General features: G+C 40.7%; 1 protein-coding gene across 3 annotated transcripts in view; it reads right to left on the reverse strand.

Moving 5' to 3' along the window:
• Window positions 1-23,308, reverse strand: part of ST6GALNAC3 (ST6 N-acetylgalactosaminide alpha-2,6-sialyltransferase 3) — a 521,749-nt gene that overhangs the window by 283,331 nt on the left and 215,110 nt on the right. For all 3 annotated transcript variants that reach the window (XM_064588967.1, XM_064588966.1, XM_064588968.1), the window contains exon 2: window positions 8,534-8,728. In XM_064588967.1, coding sequence (XP_064445037.1) covers window positions 8,534-8,728 — 195 coding nt within the window. The remainder of the gene's footprint in view (window positions 1-8,533; window positions 8,729-23,308) is intronic.

The raw sequence follows: 23,308 nt of genomic DNA on the forward strand, positions 1-23,308 counted from the left end.
AAAGCACTGGAATAAATCTGTTGTGCTGAAATGTCAATGCCCTTTAGGTGGTATTGCTCCAGGACACTTGGAACTTTCTTGCTGATTCTTAGCACACAGTCTGGAACTGAGCAAGCACTTATTAAATATTTGGGGATTGACTAATATTCATGGTTAATACTAACTGCCACTTGATGAATGGTTTTTGTGCTAGTCATTCTGTCAGGCTGTTAGCTGGAACTTGAGAAAAGCTGAATCAAAACTCTTACCATTGAGGCCCTAATTCTATCATCTTTTTCGCCTCTCAAATCAGGGTGCTCCTTTGTGGGTGCTCTGTTTTGTCTTTCTTTGCTTGTCACAAATGAATTTCAATTTCTCATAGGCCCCTTTCAAGCGTGTTAACATGGCAGTTGGCAAATGGGCATTTATCTACCTAAGGTTCTGTAATGAATAAAATTCCCTGTATCTTCCTGAGGAACCAATTACTATGTTGAAAACTATGATAATAATGCATCTTTCATCAATAACAAATGTGATTTGTAAAGTGAAAATCAATCTGTTTTGACTGATGATGCCTCATAGCAATAGGGAATATTTCATCTGAATAATTGTAATAAAACTATATGATTTATCAGTTGAGTAAGATTAGAAAGTCAGTAAGTAATCAGTCTTGTCTGGCCCTTTTCTGGCTTGATGACCTTGGGAAATTGTGACCTTCATTTCCCTCTCAAAAGAATAAGCTAGTTTCCTAAACATATGTCCCCAAGCAGGAAGATAGACAGCATGCATCTCTGTGGATACCTGAGCTGACTGATGGACTGACAAACGTGTCTCCTCACGCACAGCCTCCCAGCGGGTATGAATATGGACTTGGAAAGATAGCTCCTCTCATCCTGCAGGCAGCACCTTGTGTAAAGATGAGTTTCAGGGGCGCCTGGGTGGCTCAGTCCTTAAGTGTCTGCCTTCAGATCAGGTCATGATCCCAGGGTCCTGGGATCGAGCCCGGCATCGGGCTCCCTGCTCAGCGGGAAGCCTGCTTCTCCTTCTCCCACTCCCCCTGCTTGTGTTCTCTCTCTTGCTGTCTCTCTCTCTCTGTCAAATAAATAAATTCTTTAAAAAAAAAAAATAAAGATGAGTTTCAGAATGTTTGGTTGTTGTTCTTATAAAAGACTTATATAATGTATGTATCAGCTAAGACTCTGGTTGTGAACGACCAAAACATAGTTCAAGGTAGCACACAATAAAAGGAGGGATTTATTATCTTATATGCCCAAACCACAGAGGAGGGTAGACTGACTTCAAGAACGGCTGGTCTCTACACTAGAGCATTTGTTCAGGCCCTTACTTTAGCTCTGCAACTGATTTCTGCTTCTCTCAGTGTCTTGGTCTTGTTCCCTCCAGGGAACACAGCCACTACCACCCAGAGAATCACATCTCAGCAGCTCTACAACCAAAGAAAAGAGCACAGCATTACCCAGGAAAACAATAAACTCTGGGAAGAGTTCAAAAAGGCTCATCTTGAGCCATGTGTCCATCTCTTGACCAATCACTTGATTGGGCCTATCACTAGCCTGAATTTTCTGCTCACCCCTGTCATCAGAAGTGAGGGACTGTTTCTGTAATAAAGAGGCGGTGGAGAGGAGACAAGCATAAGAGACACCACATACACCTAACTGGCTAATCATATATTTTAACCATTTTATTATGTAATGTGGTATATATGCATATAGTCTGTGTGTATTTAAGAAAGTATAAATTGTTCTATGAGCATGTGTGTATGTATAGATCACATGCATGTAAGTGTATATATATATGTATGTCTTTTCTGTATATTTGTATATATTGGTTCATGAATGTGTGTATATGTATGTATACATTACTGTTTTGCCAAGTACGCGTATGGTTTTTCCCTTTTCAGGGATCCCATTCACATCCTACATCATCATTCTCCAATGAATGCATTGTTTATCTTCTATTCCCTAAAGTAAGTTGCATTCCAGGCAGATTGGCCTACTAATTGCCCCCACATGTGTCTGATTTCCTTCTCTGGCAAGTCAGAGGATCATGCAGGCCTACAGCAGTGCCTCAGGGGCCCCTTGGGCATGGGATGCCATGTCTATGGTGGGGGTACACAGAGGGAAGCATTATTAGAAGTGACCCCATATGTAGTTTTTGGGGCAGCGGGACCAAAGTAGGAGCACTCCAAGACTTGGGGTCACTAGCCAAACAAAATGAGGCAAGAGATTAGCAACAAGGCTGGTAGGACGAGAAAGAGGTAAGAAATGGATCCAGGGAGTGTGAGGCAGTGGTGATGTCCAGCACAGACAGCAGGAGTTCACCTTGACTTTTGGTGTATTGCACTTGGCCTGTTGGGAGTGGCAGGAGCTAGAGGATAATGAACAGTGTCTATTCAGAACCTTGGCTCCTGCTCCTTTCCCCAACTCAACTTTCTCTCCTCTCTCCATCCCCTCTAAATCCTTCTCCAACGCACATATCTCAGCTCTCTCACAAAAGCTTCCTGGAGTTATTCCAGCCCAGTTATGTCTGTCCCTCCCATGCGGCACTGGATCAGGGACTGCCTTGAGATGCAGCCATTGCTGGGGAGTTGCTATCTCATGACCACACTGAGAAACATCATCTCTTCTCCACTCAATAAATATATGCCCTTGTACTTAGGAAAAAGATAAATTATCTTAAAAATGATGACTCCAATAGGCACATGCCAAATAAGTAATCTTTATGATACATTAATTTAGTTGTTTCCTTTTCTATAACAATTTAATAGTTAAAATTTTCTTTTGCTTTACAATTACACAAATGTGAATATTCAGAAATTAATTAACAATTAGATTGATCAGATTTAAACTTTTGGAACATTCATGTGCATATAATTGCTCTCAATATACTTATGAAAAACCCAAAGCCTATATTCCCAAATATAGAAAACCTATTCATGTCAGCTTTGGTTACATGTGTACATTTATTTGAATTCGTGGAGTTGTGCTTTTATTGCCAAGAAAGTCAGCTCTGTTCCTTAATTGTTGCTATAACCACAATTCAGGAAATTCTATTGCAACATCAATATGTTATGCACATCTTTAATTAGGCTAGTACGGCCTGTCTGTCACAGCAACTGATCCTAAGTATTCTTATTTAGTCTACTTGAGGCTTTAAAATGTTCTCATTTTTAAAAGAGGCATATTTCGGCCTCATTAAATTGTTAGGCAAATCAATATGCAGCCCTACAACTTGATTGCTATGTTCCAGAAATCCTGTGTTTCTTCAGTTAGCACATCTTTAGGTACCAGCTGAAAGGGCACTCTTCCACAAATACCAGAAACCCTTTGCAGCTCTAGAATGTTACATTCTCTTATCAGATGTGAGGGAGACATCTGTCACCCCACTGATCACCAGGAAGATCTGGCCGGGCATCCTATTGATCGCCAGAGCTTGACTCTCTTATCTAGTAGTAAATGCAAATAGGTTGCAGGTTCCTTGCTCTGAGCAATGTCTTCACACCAGGTCACCCAACAAAAAAGACAACACAATCACTAATTCCATGGTCTAGAAACCAAACAGAATCTAGCCTGAAGTTCATTTCCTTCTCTTTCCTCAAAATCTGCCATGATTTCAAACAGGGAGAAACAATGGCTACCTGAACCAAGCCCTACAGCATCTTAGTCTTTTATACACCTTCTCTCTCTGCCACAATTAATTTAAAACAAATCATTAACATTTGCATCAAGGAGAAAGCAGAGTTCATAGGTTACTGCCAAGTACTGATACGGATTTTTTGGAAACGCACTGAGTGTCATATGTTTTTTACCATGTCCAAGGTCAAATGACAATACAGCAACTCTGTCATAATGCTATAGGTGGGGTCCCCTGCATGCAGTCCTATTAAAATGGAGAGTTGCATTATTAACACGGTAATGACATGGGAGGTCCCATCTGAGCAGCTAGTGGGTCAGGAATTAAAGTGGGGTGGAGCACAGGGGAAGTACAGGGCTTACTGCAAAACCTCAATCTCCCTGGGTCCAAGCCTCAGTTCGGCACTACACCATGGCTGATGTCAGATCAAACGTAAGTACTGACGAGGAATTCTGGGTTCTGTGGCCAGCAGAGACTTTCAGCATTTCAGCACTCACCTGGTTCATAGGAACTCATTTTACTTCCCTGCCTCTCAAGACTGCTCCTCCCCCAAAGGTAAGAACTTTAGCCTGTAGAGGTTAAGAAAGAGAAGGGCCACAGGGCAAAGAATGGGAGCCAATTACCAACTGCATTATATTTAAATTGTTACCATTTTCGTGGGAAGGGTATTTTAATCCTTTCAATTTAACTCCTCTAGAATAGTCTTCATAGTTTTCAAAACATATTCCTTTTTATGGGTCTGAACGAGGAAAAAAAAAATACTCCAGCAATTTAAAATATAAGCAAGTCCACCTGTTTATCTTTCTCGTATTCCTCGTACTTTTTACCTATCGCACTTCCCTTGAGAATAGGTTGTTCAGGAACTAGGTGATTGATAAAATTAACGCAAGCTTGAACAGGGTATAATTTACTATCTGTGATGCCTTCAGGACAGACAGTCACAGATTCATAAGACTGCCTATACTTCCACCTGTGCCGAGCCAAAGGGACCAGAGTTCATCCTATTTTTAAAGATAACCAGAGCTAAGCATCTGCCTTCGGCTCAGGTCATGATCCCGGGGTCCTGGGATGGAGTCCCTCATTGGGCTCCTTGCTCAGCAGGGAGCCTGCTTCTCCCTCTGCCTGCCGCTCCCCCTGCTTGTGCTCTTTCTCCCTCTCTCTGTGTCAAATAAAAAATAAAATCTTTAAAAAAATAAAAAATAAAGATAACCAGAGAATCAGTTTTTTGTTCCCAAGAAATCCAACTCTCCCCAACGTCCACTAAATCTTCAACCTAATTCTGCCACCCCCACTCCCACTTTGTTTTAGACAGTAGTGGAGAGATATTCTTTCTTGTAAAGATTTTTGTTCATAAAGCCTTTCTTTAGTGTCTGGTCCAGCTAAAGCATTGGGCAATAAAGCCATCATCAGCAATGATAGTGTTTGCAGATGTTCTAGGTCTAGAAATCATTGCTGGCATGTCTACATGCTCAAAAAATTCTTGGAAGTCTGGTGGTTTCTAGAAAGCTTGTGTTTTCTTCTGAGAAACTTCTGAGAAAACCTCAAGGACCAAGATATTAAAATAAACACATCAGCTTGGTGACCACGTGACTCAGCTAAGCCATGGCTATTGACCCTTCTCCAGATTAAAATAGGGTGAATAGAAACATGGGAGTGGGTGGCTACCTTTGAGGCAAGGTTCGAGGGTCACCATAGAAGCTGTTTGCCTCATAACATCAAGTCTACCACCTATCATTTAAGCTATGTGACTTTGATTCTTGAGGGCTTTTTCTTCCCTTATTTAATGCAAGCCTTATTTAATAATGCAACCATCTCTGGGAAGGATTACATCTGAAACGATTATCTGGTGAGGACCAGCACACAGAGCATTTGGGAGGAAGAGCGAAGTGTGGACATGGAGGTGGGGGTGGGGTGGAACTATGAGAAGGAAAGACGAAATCAATGAAAAAGGAGGTAGAGGGCCACCAAATTTTGCTTTCCTCTCAATTTAGCCTAAAACTGTTAGCCTAAAATTGAGGAAAATCTGTCCTTCCTTTTGGATGTTATTTTATTGTTTTTCAACTTCCATGCAAAATTTCTGCTCATCACCTAACACTCATGTTACAATATGGAATCTCTCTGTCCTGTATAGACCAGAGGAATAAGTTACCCGTATATCTGTTAGTCTTTGCATAAGATGAAATTGCCTATTTCAAATATTTCTAGTTTTTTTAGATAGCTTAATGCCCTATTGCTTCTTTTTAGTTACTTCCTGCTGTTAAATTAGGTGAAATGCTTTCTGTGATTCCTGGTCAGTAAATACCCTCCCTGGGCTCAGAATATACTTTTAATTTTTTATTGTGAAGTAGACATGCATAAAAATGAAACAATGTGTACTTAATAAATAGGATATGAACACCCATGTAACTTCCAACTGGATCAAAAGGTAGGATATTGCAAATATCCCAGAGAGCCACCCTGATCACAAACCGCACATTTCTCTCTTCTCACTTTTATGGTGATGATTTTCTTCCTCTTTTTTTCTTTGTAGTTTTACCTACTATTTATGTCCCCAAGCAACATCATTTAGTTTTGCCTTTTCCTGTGATCTACAAATGGAATCACACTCTGTATTCTATTATTCTAGCATCTTTGACTCAAAATCATTCATCCATCATGTCACACAGAGCTGCAGTTTCTTCATTTTCGTGGCTGTAATGTATTCCAGTGTACGTAGCGCTATTTTAATCCATTATCCTTCTCACAGACAGTTGGGTTGCTGCCAGGTTCTAGCTGTTATGAATAATGCCGCCACACCTGGTGTCCCTGCCCCTGATGTGTGTGCTCCTGAGTGCCTCCAGCGAGTACATCAATGACCGGGCACGCTGGGGCACGGTATATGCAGATCTTCAACTCCACTCGATAACAGGAAGCTGTTTTTTCCAAAGTGCTTCTTCCAATTTATATTGCCCATCCTAGTATATAAGAATTCCTGTTGTTCTAGGGGCGCTGGGTGACTCAGTCAGTTGAGTGTTGGACTCTTGATTTTAGCTCAGGTCATGACCTCAGGGTTGTGAGATCGAGCCCCGCTTTGGTCGGACTCTGAGCTGAGCGTGGAACCTGTCTCTCTCCCTCTGCCCCCAGCCCCTCTGGTATTATAATAACTTTGATGTTGTTGTCCTTACAGAACTGGCATGCAAACCATGCCTGTGTCCCTCAAAACTTAAAAACTCTTTCCAGGAATCATGCTTCCTCCCCAAGATGGACCCTCCGTGGAAGCAAAATCATGATCAATATCACCTGGTAAAGTCATTGTATTAAAAACTATACCAACATTCAAAGAAAATAAAAAAGAAAAGTATAAATAGAAACCATACCAACAGAATTTTAAAGGTAGCCTGGTTGATGTGACTATTTTTTTTTTTTTTTGATGTGACTATTTAAATAACTGCATTTCAGGTCAGTTTTTCAGTACCGCTCCAAGATCCAATCCATTAATATTTAGATAAATGAAAGGGTCATTAACATTTGGTGGGATTTCCCTCATGAGAGTAGTTCATGAGACACTTTAGTCACATGTTTCATTTTCTACCTGTGACAGGCACTTGTGAGATGATCTACACGATCCCGCAGTTACAGAATATTCAGTGACAGCCGAAAATTAAAGTAACAGAAGATGAGAGTGATATAAACTATTCTCTAAGAGACACATTTTTATATAGGCAATCAATTTATTAGGACACTCAACAAATGCAAGCAATGGGCACTTTTTAAAAAAGGAATTTAAAACTAATGAAAGAATAAACATCAAACAAGGCTCCTAAGAATTTATTAATGGTGCCTTTTTCTTTTTACTATGAAGGTCTAATAAAAAGCCTGTAAATCCTGCAGATACAGAAACAATTTTCAAGGAATCCAATTAACCAGAAGCAGTGACTCGGGTATGATATTGCCTACAAAAGGGGACCAAGCTAGCTTTCAGTATCCCTCCCTGGATGCTAAGAAAGCTCGCAGGACAGGAGCAGCTAGCTTTCTGCATGTCAGTCTCCTCTCTAGTATCTCCACGAAATGACCTGTCAATGGGATCTGATCTAGAACTCTTCCCAGTGATGTAGACACTCTGGTGACCTGGACCCTTGTCGCCAACAACTTCAAACAGGCTTGGACTTCGCATGTATGAATATTAACCTCACATTTATCCCACTCTATAGAAACAAATAGTGAAAACGATTGTATTAACTACTTCTATACACGTCACACATTTTGGGAGGTTCACTACTCTTTACTTCCCTCCAAGATACAAATTCTTGCTTATAAAAGTACTACTAGCACAGTGTGGCGTACTTTCTAGTTGTCCAAATACCCCCATTCTCTCCTGTATGACCAAATGACTATGAAGATTTAGAGGTTCAGTGATTATAGGACTTAATGATTTTAACCCCTTTACATTTGGAAACTCTTTAAATCCCATTATCTCGACAGCCACAGAGAATTTTAAAATCAGCTTGGCCTTTCTGGCTCCAGGTCTAAGGATTACAGAGTTTTAAAGAATATAAATGCTTCTCTGCAGGTCTACAAAGAGCTGTCCCCAACCAGTTGACCTCCAGGAAATAAAGCCAGCCCGTTCTCCAGCTGGTAACTGCTGATCAGAGTTTCAAAATAGAAAGATATGTACGTTATGCCACAAACCACCAGGAAAACAAGTAATTGCCTCCTCAACGCCACATGAAGCTAGTGAATCCGAAGATTCGATGTAGCGGGGGCCAGCAGACTTCAGACATGTGTCAGTAAATGTCTAAGAATGAGAAAACAGAAAATGCCAGGGACCCAAAGAAGCTTGTAGGGGCAGAGAGAGTATGTTCAGTGATTGGGAGCCTGTTACCTTGGATACCCATGAATCCTAGGAAACCCTCTGAGGTCTTACCTCTTGTGTCCTCACATTTATGTATCCATAGTGAGTTCGAAGGGGCCGCCTATATGTGTAGGAGAACGGTATCCATTTTGTGCCAGGCTGTCCAAAGCAGTTTAGCAGCAGTGGGAAATTCACTTCGTTTACAAGGCGCACAACCAGCAGGAAGAGGAACGCTGCTATGAAGCTCACTGCAATCATAGACTTTCTCTACAAAACATTAAAAAAAAAAAAAAATGAATGAATGAGCAAATGAATGACTTTCGACCAAAAGTCATCACAGAGGGAGGGTCCTTTGTTTCTCTCTCTTTTTCTTCCAAAGGGATCAAAGGACTGTTCCATTTAGGATATTTCACTTGGAGACAGAATATAATCATTTGGTGACCAGGTTGCTTTCGTGAGCCTCTGAGAGCAAGCAGAGCAGCTTTCTTAGATTATCCTTCCTTCCATCCCTACCCTTCCTTACTTCTCTATATTCCTCAACAACTTCTATTCAATTTTCAAAATGCAAATCAGACATTCCCAACTATATATAGGAAGCCCTTCCTAACTGCTCAGTTCCCTCAGATCATCATCCCTTCACCCCAACCTATCTACCCTAATAGAAACAAGCAGTCTTGCCACTCCCATACCTTGAAGGCACTTCTATTGTTGCATGTGTTTCATTGTATAATTATTTATATGACTTTTCCTCCATCTAACTGTGACATCCTGGAGAACGAGAAGGTACTGTCATACTGACCTTTGTATGCCAGGTCCTTAACACAGTACCTTACATATTGTAGGGGTCCAAGAAACATTTGACTGAATCAGTGAATGAACGAATGAATGGATGGATTTTTCATATCCTTGTAGACACTTTATCAACAATGACTTTGTTTCTTTATCTAGCACCTACGACAGGCAGGAAACTTTGCCTGTGCTATAGTATATACAAAAGTAAGACTCAAAAAGCTAAGAATATGAGTAGGACAAAATCCATGCCAAGCAGCATAAGAACATCCCTGTAAATGTGGAGCAAGAGCAGGAACAAGAGCATCTGACTGGGGTCCAGGAAAGTAGACATGTGGTTGAGATTGAGCCAGATAAAATGCATGAGTTTCATTCAGTAGAGATGTGTGAGTGAAGCTTTCCAGGCAGAGGGAACAGAGCAAGGAGGCAAGAAAATATGGGGTTATTCATAGATACATAGCACTTTGTCTTCCTGGGGCACAGAGGAGGAGAAAAAGCTGGAAACACAAATGATAACTTGATGGACTGCCTGAAATACCAAGCTGAGAAGCCTACTGAGTTGGCTAGGGGATGGAACACCAAAGGAGGTTTTGTTTGTTTGCTTGCTTAATTTCTTAAAGGTGACTGTTATAAGTTATAATCCAACATCAGTGCTTAAGATGTTTTGGAGCAAGGAGACACTAAAGCTAGGCAGCAACTCGTTAGGAGGCTACTCCAACTGGCTCAGACAAAAGTAATGAGGGATGGAAACTAGAGGAGTGGCAAGGGGAACACAAAGGCAGAAAAAGATATGAGAAACTCCATGTAGGTGGTAGGCAGAGACCGTGGCTCCTGATTGGATAGAGGTGCAGATGGGAAATTCAGAGATGCCTAGAGTTTGAGTCTAGGTAACTGTAGTCCTATCAGGAGAAACCAGGGTGGTCAGAGCAAGAACTGATTTAAAAGAATAAGAGGATAAAGCCCTTGGCTTCCAAAGTCCTAGTTCTCATCCAGATGGTGGGTCATCTGAATGGAGCCACCCAGGAGTCAAGTGGAAGGTCAAGTCTAGAGCAAGAAGAAAGAACAGAGTGGAGGGCAGATGTCAGGAATAACTCTGCCTTGAAGTCCGGGGTGAAGACACAATGAGATATTGCTCCACGAAGCTGGGCTTGGCCCTTGATTCTTCTTCAAACTTAAGGGAAGCCAAATAACTTGCCAGGAATGACTGGATATGTGTTGCTGTGTTTCCAGCTTACCACTTTCCTGGTGAAATAAGCTTCTTTCTGCTCTTCACAGAACATCCCAAAGGAGAAAAGAAACCCAAAGCCAGCCCCTGTTCCTCACTGGGTCACGGTCACCATCTCTGCAAGGAAAAGCCAGAGACCCCAAAAGAAGTCTTCGCTCTTGCTCAGCTCCCATAATTTATAAAAGCCCCATCCCTCTGTCTAGCCAGCCTAATTTTCCAATCACCTGAAAGTCCCTTGAGTTCTGCCTCCCCAAAACCCCTTATGTCACCACTAACTACCACTGCCTTACCTCATTTAACCTTCTAATTATGAAAAACTGTTTTAATTTGCTACTCTGTGGAATCATTATGTCCACAACATTGCAATGTGTCAAGGTAACAGCTTAAATGAGGTGAGGGATCTTACAAGTTTAAAGGGACACAGACCAGAACAGATGGCTAAATAAAAGCAAAGAGACCAGTCACCCATTAAGTAAACAGGTAAGAACCTTTTTTATCGCCATCCGGTAGCTTGTTGCAAAACAACAGTTTTCTTTGAAGGAGACCCAGATGGGATTTGTGCCTTTTGTCTACTCCAGAGCTCAGCATGGCTCTCTGGTTCTCCTGCTTGCTGCACTGCATTGCATGGCTGGGGGGTTAGGGACAAAGGCACAGAGGGCCTTTCTGAATTCGCTGATTTCGCGTAGCCACACATACATAATGCATACATGAGAGGAAAATAAATCAACCATTTGGAGAGAAACTTCAAAATGGAATGAAATCACAGCTGTAAGAGTCTGCTCCCTAGTAATCCATGTCTGCCTCCCATGTTTTATCAAAGGGAACCAAGTAATGAGCACAGAGAGGATGAGGGGAGCAAATGGAGAGTAGAAGCCAGACAGACTCCTCTGTGCTTGACCTGGAATCATATTCTGCAGTGGGCAGAGGTGTTCCTTTTATAGCTCAGGCTTTGCCTGGACCAGACTCTTTGCCTTTTTTTACGTTTCAATATTCTTCTTTAACATGAAAGCATTCTCAGAGTGCTGATATAAAACCACCCTGAAATTTCACTAGAAAAGGTATAATTTCAAGCACATTCTGTACTTCAGACAGCAAGGACACAGGACGCCACATTGACACGCGTCCTTCCAGCAGTCATTCCTGCCAAATCATGACCTTGAATTTCAGCAATTACAATAAAGCCCGTGGATGAGGCTTTTGGAAGTCTACCACACCAGAATGCAGTGAGAATGTGTGTGTGTATTTGTGGGAGGGATGTGGGAGATGGGGAAGTAACAAAATACTAATACATATGATATATATGAATGTATTTACTCCTCTAAGCCACTCATTGAGCCCATGCTCTGTACAGACTTGGTGAGGTGCTGAAAAAGCAGAAATAAAACCCTAAAAGACTTGAAATGATGCCTCCAGACAGTCACACCTTATTGCAACTGGCAAGTAAACAGAAGGGTAGAATGCCACATATCAAATGAGGTAATGGAGGTTACGCACAGGGCACTGTACCAGCTCAGAGGGAGTGGGAAGGGTTGTGCGGGGGACAGTTCAGGGAATGTTTGTTTGGGGAGGCAGCATTCAAAAGGAGTCCTGAAGAATGAGGAGGAGTTAGATAAGTGAAGATGGAAAGGGCATTCCAGGCAGAGGGAACAGCATAGACTAAGGCCTTTGGTAAAGAGCACACAGACTATGTGGTGGGAGATGATGGTAGGGAAGTAGAAGGGGTTCAAATCCAAACACAAAAAATAGTAAGCCAAACACATTCAGTCAGATGCAATTATCTGTCCCATCCATCTTACGTTAGGATAATGAAAGGATAAATGCATACAAGTGCTATGCTTTATAGTTCTAAAACGTTCTTCACTTTCCAATCAAGTGAAAATATATCAATCACGTCATATTATTTGAAATTGCCTTCTAACACACCACAATGCCTTGTTTCCAGTTACTTAAGTTTATTCCATCAGTGACTTGTTCAAGCAATTGTTCTAAGTCCATCAACACTCAGCAAATTAGAAGACTCTACCTATTTCTCTGCTCTATGTCTAACAATCTGTTTATGGAAGCAATTGCTGCTGCCTTTACTGAAGTAATCGGGGCATCTCCTAGATCCAACAACCAGCAACTAGGTAAGAAAAAACAACAATTAAGTACTCATCAAGTTTATGATGTATAAGACTCAATCTGACAAACTTTCCATACTGCAAAAATAGGCATTAAATTTAATAGGCCATTCCTCTAAGATCAAAAGTATGGACTTAGGGGCATCTGGCTGGCTCAGTCAGTAGAGCATGTGACTCTCAATCTCAGAGTCATAGTTCAAACCCCATGTTGGGCACGAAGCCTACTTAAAAAAAAAAAAAAAAGTATGAACTTAATACGAAAATGCACCATTCTGGCACACAGTGAGTACTCAAAAATGGAAAATGTTATCATTGTAACTACTAATTGTCAGAGCCTTGTTGGCTGTTAGCCAGTTGGTAAGAATTGGCCACCCCATGTGAATGCATGATAAAAACTTGGAGATATCTTTTCTCAAATATTCCAAGCAGCTGCACACCCTTGAACTATTCAGTCCACCCGAGCTCTGAGAGAATGTCACTGTGCCCAAATAGATCTGATGAATTGCTTTAGGGAAAGCTTTCTCCTTCTTTGTTCCTCATTTTGGGCAAGTCTGAAGGGGCCTTTAACAGCTGAGACAGTTAGAATTTAATCCCCTCTGTGCTGCAAAAATATGCATCAAAAATGTGGCATTCCAGTTGCTTGCTCTTTAGAGTTGGAATATCATTTATCAGACTTATAGCAGAAATACCTATTTCAAAATAAAACCCAAAGAGAATTCATGATTTAGGGAGAAAACAATTGCAAATATTTGTACCTAGCAAATTTGCAAGCTATATTAATGTTTGTATGTTTTTATTCTTTCCACCACAGAATTAGTCTTTAATCTCAGGATAAAGTCTTTACCTTTTAATTTAGTCAGCTGCTAGACTTTTTGTTTCTTTTTCATAAATGATTAACAGTAGTATAAAGCTGTATTTTTCCATTTAAATAGTATTATTTAATTACCAAAGTAGTTGCTTTCCAGGGTAAAACTGTATATATTTTGTCCATATGCTGTCATTTATCAATAATAAATATTTGTGTTGACTGTTTATTTATATCAGTGCACAAACCCCCTCACATCTTGACAAGTGCCTACCCGTTACATATGTGTGACCTTATCAAATACAGATTCTTCTCCCATATAGAAAATTGTATCATCAATTTAATTCTACCTTGTGTCATTGGCCAAGCTCTAGGTGTGGTTCTCCCAAAATACAATGAATCTTCTTCTCATTTGTACAAGGATGAATTAGCAAAGCTCAGAGTATACAGATAAAAATCTTCATTTGTTTTATTTATCTACTGAATCAACAAACTGTATCCTGCTTGTTAAACTATAATGAACTCTGAGGAAAACATCACCCATTTGTTGGGAAGGGGTGAAGAAAGGGAGGTAATAACAGGGGGCCAGACCTAAATCGGTAGAGTCCACACTTAGGCAGCATAGCTGGTGATAGAATCATTGAGGTCATCAAGAAGAGAGTAGTGAATGTCAAACAAGGTCAACATAAGAGAATAAGCAGCATTTCAGAATCCACAAAACTGCTGAAGAAAATGTGATGACCTAAAAGAAATATATTTTGGGAGTAGGCTTTGAGGAGGGCAGAAGGAGTGGAGCTAGAGAGGCAGAAACGGATCTGACTAGGGAAGGTCTTGTATATCATGCCAAGGAGTCTGGACTTACACCCTAGAATCCAAAGAAGAGGTCTAAGTGTGAGATAGACAGGATCAGATTTGATTTTGGGAAACTCACTCTGGACATGGTGTGGTCAATGAATGAGGACGTGGGAAAAACCCTTTTGGGAAAGACAGTGACAAGAGCAACATGGACCACTTCATCACTAATACACATTCAATTCTCAACATGAAAACTGCAATTGTTACTTTTAGTGATTGGCTTTTCTTCTCCTAGTAGGGGCACTAGGATTAAAGTCCAGATATAGTGTATATGAATGAACAATCATCATAGTCATAATAGAAGATAATATTTAGTGAGTGTTATTAGTTGGAAAAACGCTTCTGTAATCCTCATTTTCCAGACAAAGAGAGATGTAGAGAGTTTGAGTGACCTGCCCAAGGTCACAAAGCAAGAAAATAATAAACACAGGCATTTAACTCAGCTATTCTGACTCCAAAGCCTGTGATCTAGTGTATGAATTAACTAAGTTGTTAATTTTTACTCATACGAAGGGAACACTCTTAGAGGACTGGTTCAGAAATTTTAAAAACTGGTAATAATCCTAAGTAGATTTTGTAATATATTTTGTCAATAAACAAAATAATTAATATGGAAAATTAAGTAGGCTGATCTGAAGCATGATAATTATATTTACCTCAAAATCAGTAATTTGTGGGCAAATTAATTCTGGCTTTATTCCCAGTACTAAAAAGACAACTTCAGGGTACCACTGGTTAGCACTCAGGGAAAATAAAGCAATTATTCTTCCACTTCTGCTAGAGAATATTAGGTGCCCTTTGTCAATCAATAGTATGGAGTCCTATTACTAGCAGTTTGCAGGAACCAACATGATCAGATGGACAAGTTTTCCTTTCTTAGCTCCACATTTCTGCAGTCCTTCTATTCAATGAAGATGCAGCTAAACAGCATAATGCTGATCTTTCATTAAAAAAAAAAAATTAAGTAGTAGACAACCTTCAATATGGTGACCTGCTTTAAGAATTTGGAACCCATGTCAACATGTCACCATCAGACACAGGTACAGTCCAGTAAGAATTACAGATCCAACAAAGAAAAACCAAGGCAATAGAGTTCTCAGGGGCACCATGGTCATAGGGAGAAATCATAGGTGGCCAAAATTTCTTCAGGGATTTTATTGCCCAAAGGAGACTCCCTATAGTTGCAAACACTATAGAGAATTTCAAGTTCACATGGGCACTATGAGTCTGTCAGATGACATGATAAGAGGTCACACTGAACTTTCTAACACCTATATTAAAACCATAGTGAAAACTGTCAATGGATATTTTATACGCCTACACATTTTTCTTATTTTATTTGAGGAGGAGACTTAGGTTTTCCTGTCCTGATTTGATTTTCAGACGGCTACAATATCAAATGAAAACAATCATGGCTACCTTGACTGAATTTGTTTCATTTTGAAAAATTATATAAAACCAGTTTATCTCTTGGGCGCCTGGGTGGCTCAGTTGATTAAGCAACTGCCTTAGGCTCAGGTTATGATCCTGGAGTCCCGGGATCGAGTCCCACATCGGGCTCCCTGCTCAGCAGGGAGTCTGCCTCTCTCTCTGACCCTCCTCCCTCTCATGCTGTCTCTCATTCTCGCTCTCAAATAAATAAAATCTTTAAAAAAAAAAAAGTTTATCTCATTTTGCCTTTCATTTTTATCATACTGCTTCAGCGTATGTCCCTTCATGTGGCAGAAAGGAATAAAAATTCTCCAGAAACACAAGATAGAGCTGAAGATAGGTACTGAGTATGTAGAATGAAGGGGGCCAGAAAGTGAAGTCTCTCAGTGTGGTTGTGCAGATAGACACAGAGAAATTTAATCCAAAGGGCCAGTTCTCATGATAAGAACATCAGAGATTGAGACAGATAGCCCTGAAGTTACCTCTTTTTTTCATTAAATTCTTGAGCTTAGGGGAACAAATATCTTCCAGTCCGCCTGTTTTTGTCTCTCTCTACCCCTGGCATTCTGTAGAGGGAAGAGAGGTACTAACTAACCAGAGATGATGAAGATACTTAGGTAAGCAGACCGGGTGATTTTGTTTTATTCTCTGCCACCTTATAGAACAGTGGCCTTTTTTTGGTTTCTGCAAACACCTACTTACATCTTTCACTCTTACAGAGATGAGTTTGTCTCTTAGAATCCAATTCTTACTTTCAAGGTGTTCAGGACACAGAAGTGAAACATAAGGATAAATTCGGATGATCCTGGTGTCATTAGTGAGGGAGTCATCCCCAGAGGCATCATGATAATGATGAGAATGACAACCATGAAGATGATGATGGGAGCCTTTATTTTTCTGTGAATCTATATGATGTTGATATTGCACAGCATATATCTTTAAAAACACTTTCAGACCTGTCACCCCACATGATTCTCCCTATAACCAGTGAAGTAGGAAGGGAAGTGTGGATGCTTGGAGGTCTCATGTCCCATCTGTCGTTTCATCCTTCCCTGTTTCAGGCTGGCATCTCAACATTCTCTAAAGCCCCTTTGCTACCCAGTTCCTATGACTTTGTCCAGACTGTTCCTCACTGTACCCTGCTATTTTCTACCATCCTCATCTCTACAAGTGCAAATACAACTCAGCTCAAATGGCATATCCTCCTTAAAGCCTGTATCCCTCCCTGGCTTCCAGGTGGTGAATGAGGGTGAAGTGAGATGGGGTGGATGGAGAAGGAAGACCAAGGAAAGAGGACAGAAGGAGGAGAGAGGGAGAGGAGGGGCGGGGAGGGAAACGTTCCCCTAGAATTTTGATTGTAATAATTCCTTGAGGGGCACCTGGGTGGCTCAGTCAGTTAAGTGTCTGACTCTTGATTTTGGCTCAGGTCATGATCTCAGAGTCATGAGATCAAGTCCCATGTTGGGCTCCATGCTGGGTGTGGAACCTGCTTAGGATTCCCTCTCTCCCTCTGCCCCTCCCTGCCCTGCTCGCTCTCTTTCTCTCTTTCTCTCTCTCTCTCTCAAAAAAAAAAAAAATTCTTTGAGAATGTGAACAAAGCCTGAGAAACATTTCAGGCAGCATAAAGCACAACATCTTGAATTTGGAAGATATTCAGTAAATATGTGTGGAAGAAATAAAAGAATGAAGGAGACAAGGAAGGATAGAAGATTAAAAATTATTCTCTTCTAAATTCAAGTGGTAAATTATCTGAAAAGTTTCAGATCATTAGGGGAAATACGTTTTTTATGTATCAAATCATTCTTTTCTTTTTTCCTCTTAATTTACCTCACTTGGATATTTCTGTGTAGATTTGATGTGGGTATGGTGGGGCAGTGGGGCAAAAGGGTTAGGATGGGGGAATATAAAGTGAAGTAGAAAGAATTTGACTATTCTGAGAATTGCCTTGAGGTTCCTGGTAGAACTTGCAGATCTGAATGGTAGTAGACCTGCTTGGAACAACATCCTTTATATGGTACATAATGGAAAGATTTAACAAATTCACGTTTTTTAGAAAACCAACTCTTGTCTGAGGATAATGCTTAAAACATGAACCCCACATCAGGGAATGAGAAATGGATAACAAAAGGATACCCAGTCCTAGTAATAAGGACAATGGCACATTTTCTGAGGGGAGGGACTCGTAAGAGCCTTGTTGTGTACTCAGCAAGTACTTTACAGGGATGAAACAGATTCTCACCAGCAGCCTATCTGCAGACTCGGGGTGGTCAAGTAACACTAAATAAGTCAATGTATGTCACCTTGAGCATGTTGCTCTTAACCTTTTGTGCCTCTGTTTTCTTACCTGAAATTGGAGAAATAATAGTACCTACCTAATATGATTGCAAACAGCTGAAATGATTTACTACATATGAAGAACCCTAAAAGCACTGACTAGCAAAGGAATAGCGCTCAGGAAATGTTAGCTCTCATTGTTAACGGTATTTCATCAACTCTGAGATACCATCATTGTTATTGTTAGATACACGGTTACTCTAAATATGGTAGGAAAGAAAAGCAAGATGGGGAGTCTAATAATAGACCTCTGCGAAAAGCTAAGACACCCAAATGCTATTTCCTTAAAGTTAGAATATCCCAGAAATAAAGCTGCCATTCAGAAAGGCACAGCAAGGAAGAGAAATGAAAAATAATCTCCCCTGAGAATTCGAACCACAAGCAGGTAGTCATGCAGGTTTTTGATACAAGTTCACACTACTGGTGTGATTCAAGAAAAATCTCAGTAAATAATTCAATTTAAAGTGGTCTCAGGTTGGTAGTATCCCCAGGTGACCATTTGAAACAACGCAAATCCTATCTGGGGGAATTTAACTTCGTTGCAGGTTGGTGGTGACTGCAAGATAGTATTGAGAATACAATGCACCTCACTCTCAGATGTGTGGAAAAAAACATTTTAAAATCAATGAAGTATGGTGGTATCAAAGTCATTGTCATCACTATGATCATCATCATCATCGTCCTAGAGAACAAAGAGAATCAGGAATGGGGCCTGGATTATTCTAAACACCTATCCCTTACCCTGTACTCTAAAGGAGCTGTAACCACAAGTCCACAAAAAGAATAACAAAGAGTCTTGGAGTTGCCCTGGACATTGGAATTCACCAACATAAGACCTTTTTTGTTTTTTGTTTTTTCTTCTTTTTGAAATTGCACAAGTTAAAACATATTTTTTTTAAAAGCCTCCTTTTTTGGAACATGGTTCGAAGACCCTGGGCACATATGCCTGTCATATCCCATCTCCATGCACAGCTGTCAACTGTGGCACCTCCCGGCATCTCTCTAAGGAATAGACACTGTCCTCTTGGAGGTCAAAGTGGAACCCTGGCAGAGGAACACACATATTCAAAAGTCTTTGCTGAACACAAGTAGAGTTTTGCCAGAGCACAGGTCTCATGGTGATAATAAATTGTACTGTGCCAAGAATACTTGAATTTCTAAGTGAGACAGTGGTCCTATCAATTCTGGGTTTAATATTGCATTGGCAGTAATTTGAATCACTCATGCAACATAAAGCATATTAGTTTATTACTTATAGTCTCCTGTGCTAGGATAGCAAAGGCAGAAAGGTCTCCACTGTTAAGCAGAAGCCTGGAAATACATGCACAAAGTCTTCTGTTATCAGTGAGTCTTTTATCTACATTTTTATCATAAACAGATCAGTCAGTGCCATATTTCCAACAGCACACAAGCCTTCTCTATTTAGATGCCCCAGAGGCAACTCAAATTTAATAGTCCAGGGGCGCCTGGGTGGCTCAGTCATTAAGCGTCTGCCTTCAGCTCAGGTCATGATCCCAGGGTCCTGGGATGGAGCCCCGCATCGGGCTCCCTGCTCCGCGGGAAGCCTGCTTCTCCCTCTCCCCCTCCCCCTGCTTGTGTTCCCTCTCTCACTGTGTCTCTCTCTGTCAAATAAATAAATAAAATCTTTAAAAAAAAAAAAATTTAATAGTCCAAATCCAAACTGATGATACCCTCCCTCCCCAATCCACTCTTCCTCATCCACCCTGTCCCTCTAAAAAGCTTTGGAGCCCCAATAACCAAAATCTCAACCTACTTAGCTATATGACTTTGAGCATCTTAATTTTCTTTGCCCATGTTCCTCATCTGTAAAATCTTCAAGTCATTATGCAAATTAAATAAGGACCTAGCTTAGTGCCCAGCACATAGCAAGCAATCAGTGAACATTATTTCCTTTGTTTCTCCATGTATTAGGTCCCCTGCCCAAGCTATTCTGCCTTCATGGAATGCTTCTTTCCTTTCTCTGTGAGGAAATCTGCTAAGTGTTCTTCAAGACCAAATGTAAGCGTCATCTCCTGTGAAATGGTCCTGACCCTCCAGGTAGATTTTAGAGCACTTTGTTTTGAAGCATGCTTCAGATCATATGGTAATTATTTGATTACCCATCCCCCTCCATCATTCAATTGAATTCAGAAAACACATGGCCTCCCCACACTCTCCGCAGACACACTGCTAATCAACCCCAGCACCATTTCCCCGGGTCAGGATGCAACTTCAGAATCCTATCAGCACAATGCTCCAGGCACTAGTGGAATTCATCAATTCGACCAGGTGTATTTACCTCTGTGGCACAAGACAAGTAGCAGCTTGAGGCCAGAATTATGCCTTGGTAAGTCTGTAACTGACGTGACCACAGGTAAGGGTGTTATCCTCTCTAGGCCTTGATTTCTTCATCTGTATGATGGAATGTCTTCAGGATCCTAGCTCGCTCTCATATCTAATGACGCTGTAATGATGACCCAGGGACCCTGACTGGCCAGAGCTGGTGTCACTATGAGTGAGGCTTGCAGCATGGCTGTGTACATGGCCCTACGCTTGGTCAAGGCCCATTTCTTATCACAGAGTTAGGCATGCCTTCAGGGGTGTGCAAATTGCACCCAGTGTCTATGTAATTGAAATAGGAATGGGGTGAGAATTTGTGATCTTTCAACTTGGTAGATAGCATCTGCCACTTACCAAAGCCTACCTGATTGCAGCTATTTTGCACCTGCTGAGAAAAAGTTTGCAGCAAAAGAGATTATTTCCTTTTTAACCCTTATCTGAAAGGAAGCTTCCATATTTTTTCACCCAGTTGTATAGAACAGAATCAGGTTCAGTATCTCATACGTATACAGACAGACGGGTTAACACACCTGGTCAAACCCTCCCACTAAGCCTCGGCACTCCCAGTAGGAGTTTCAAAACTGGGAGTTTAGTTTGTTGAAAATCTGAAATCAAAGCAAGGAGAGTATGAAAATGTTCATTTCTGTGCATATTTCTTAAAAGAAGAAAATACCTGTTTTTGTATCTTATACGTGGCTGCATAAAGATGAAGATTTCTCTAGAGATTATTTGTTGGTTCTACAAGTCAAACGTTCAGATTTGCTCAGTAAACATTATCATAAAAAATATTCACAAAGGCAGTCCCAGGGGAAGACTTACCAAAAAACAGATGTGAAGAAACAAAGGCCATTTCCGAAAATTTAGAAACATTCAGTTGACAGGAGTTAACTTGTGCTAGATCTTAATATTTTAGCTAAAATCTCAGCTCCGGTGCCCAAGACCCAACCCCGGGTGGGTATCCTATCGCCAGACTTAAGTCCCAAAGATTGAACTTTCACAACCGCTAAAGGGCTTGGCCCACGGTACACTGAACCTCCCCTGCGTATCTCTGTGCACTGTTGCAATGGCTGGCTTAATATCTCTTTCCCTGCTAGACTGTGAGTTCTTGAAAAGCAGAAGCTCTATTTGTCTTGTTCCCCAGTGCTTCCCGTTGGCAAAGGCAGCCAAGCCAGACCTTGAAAACACATGAGTAATCTGTGAACAGTCCTGAAAGGCCAAGTGAGGATGGCATGGTTCACCGCCTTCAACCATGTGTCTATCGGCCTGCCCAGCCACAAGGGTAAGGCCACCTCCATAGTCCAGCTTATTCTCGAGCACCTAACCATCAGTTCATAAGGTGATGCTTAGGAAACACTGCCCGTTCACTTAAAAACAGTATTTGCCAAATTTGGTAATTTCCCAAAGTGCAAGGTTGGCCCATAATTTTAGTATACTTTTATATCTCCTTGCATCTTGTTATTTTTAGGCAATATTTTGAAAACCAGGTTTTGCTTCTGATTTTAACAAAGCCTTTTCTTCCTGAGCAAAATAGATGAGCAGTTCAGCAAGATAGGGCAGCTTTTATCTGCAAAAAAATCTGCCTTTCAGCAGAGCAGAAAATATGAGCAAAACGGAGGCAAACACATTAAATATTTCCTATATGTGAATTGTGATTCTCTTCTCCCATGGGATGTGCAAGTGGCAAGATAGTTTATTCCCGTGTGGCATGGATAGCAGGTCCTGAATACTTCTGAATATATCACTTTTATTGCCTTTTATATTGAATTACTATGAAAGAAAAAATACTTTTGTGAGAATTCAAAATCAAAATACTTTAGGAGCTTTTAGAATCCACCTCCAGGACATAAAGAAAAGCTTAAGAAAACAAATAATTCTGTCCTGCTAAGGGATACTACATACCACTCCCACTGAGCAAGGGCTCCTTCACAGAAGGGGAGACATTATCAAATATTTATGCTGACTTTCAGGGAAAATGGTAAGTGTTCTATTTGGGGTTCAGGTACTCTCAGTCCTGTCCCTGCTGCTTTAGAACTTGCCACATAATGGACAATATTTGCCCCAGGGAGCTCTGACCTATAACATTTCAGCACTGCTTGCTCCTTCTGGAACTTGGCTTAAGGAGCCTCCTAATGGTGTATTTCACTAGAAATCTCAACTCTCCATGATCTATTCATCATAAAGATTCTTGTTCAAGATACACCATTTCTTATTTTTTCAGACACATTTTTGGTAGATTTCCTCTTTTTTTTCCATGCAATCAAGAACTCCACAAACCAAAATAAGTTCTTTCCATCACATTCGTTCCAAGCTTGTCATTTTCTATTTAAGTGAGAGAAAGTTGTCTCTAGAGAAGGATAAAGTCCAAGTGGCTCAGCACGTGATAAAAGCCCCTTTATGATCTGACCTCTGACTATTTGTCCAGCTGAGCCCTCAACCTCCCCAAGTTCATACTTCATACTTTAGCTATAGTGAGCATCTTATGGCTCTTGGAAGGTTACATGCTTTTTGATGGCTTCATACATGGTATAGTTCCTCCCACCTAAAATTTCAGTTCAGTGGGGTGCCTGGGTAGTTCAGTCAGTTAAACATCTGCCTTCGGCTCAGGTCATGATCTCAGTGTCCTGGGATCGAGTCCCACAACAGGCTCCCTACTCAGTGGAGAGTCTGCTTCTCGCTCTCATTCTCCCTCTGTACACTCTTTCTCTCTCTCAAATAAATAAAATCTTAAAAAAAATAAAAATAATATTTCAGTTCAGAAAAACAAAAAACAAAACCAAAAAATCTGCCTTCAGACACTAAAAAACTTCACTTCCTCTTGGATATTTCCCCTAGCCTTTCTATTGTTTTATCAGGAAATTAGTTCCTAGATTCTTGGGGAGTTCAAAATCAGAGAGTAAATGGATGGATGAATGGATGGATAGATAGATAGAATAAAGATAAATACAAAA

Source organism: Mirounga angustirostris, unplaced genomic scaffold, assembly GCF_029215605.1.
Source record: "Mirounga angustirostris isolate CCGP_5_RB_7025 unplaced genomic scaffold, mMirAng1.0.hap1 SCAF_4, whole genome shotgun sequence".
Lineage (NCBI taxonomy): Eukaryota > Metazoa > Chordata > Mammalia > Carnivora > Phocidae > Mirounga > Mirounga angustirostris.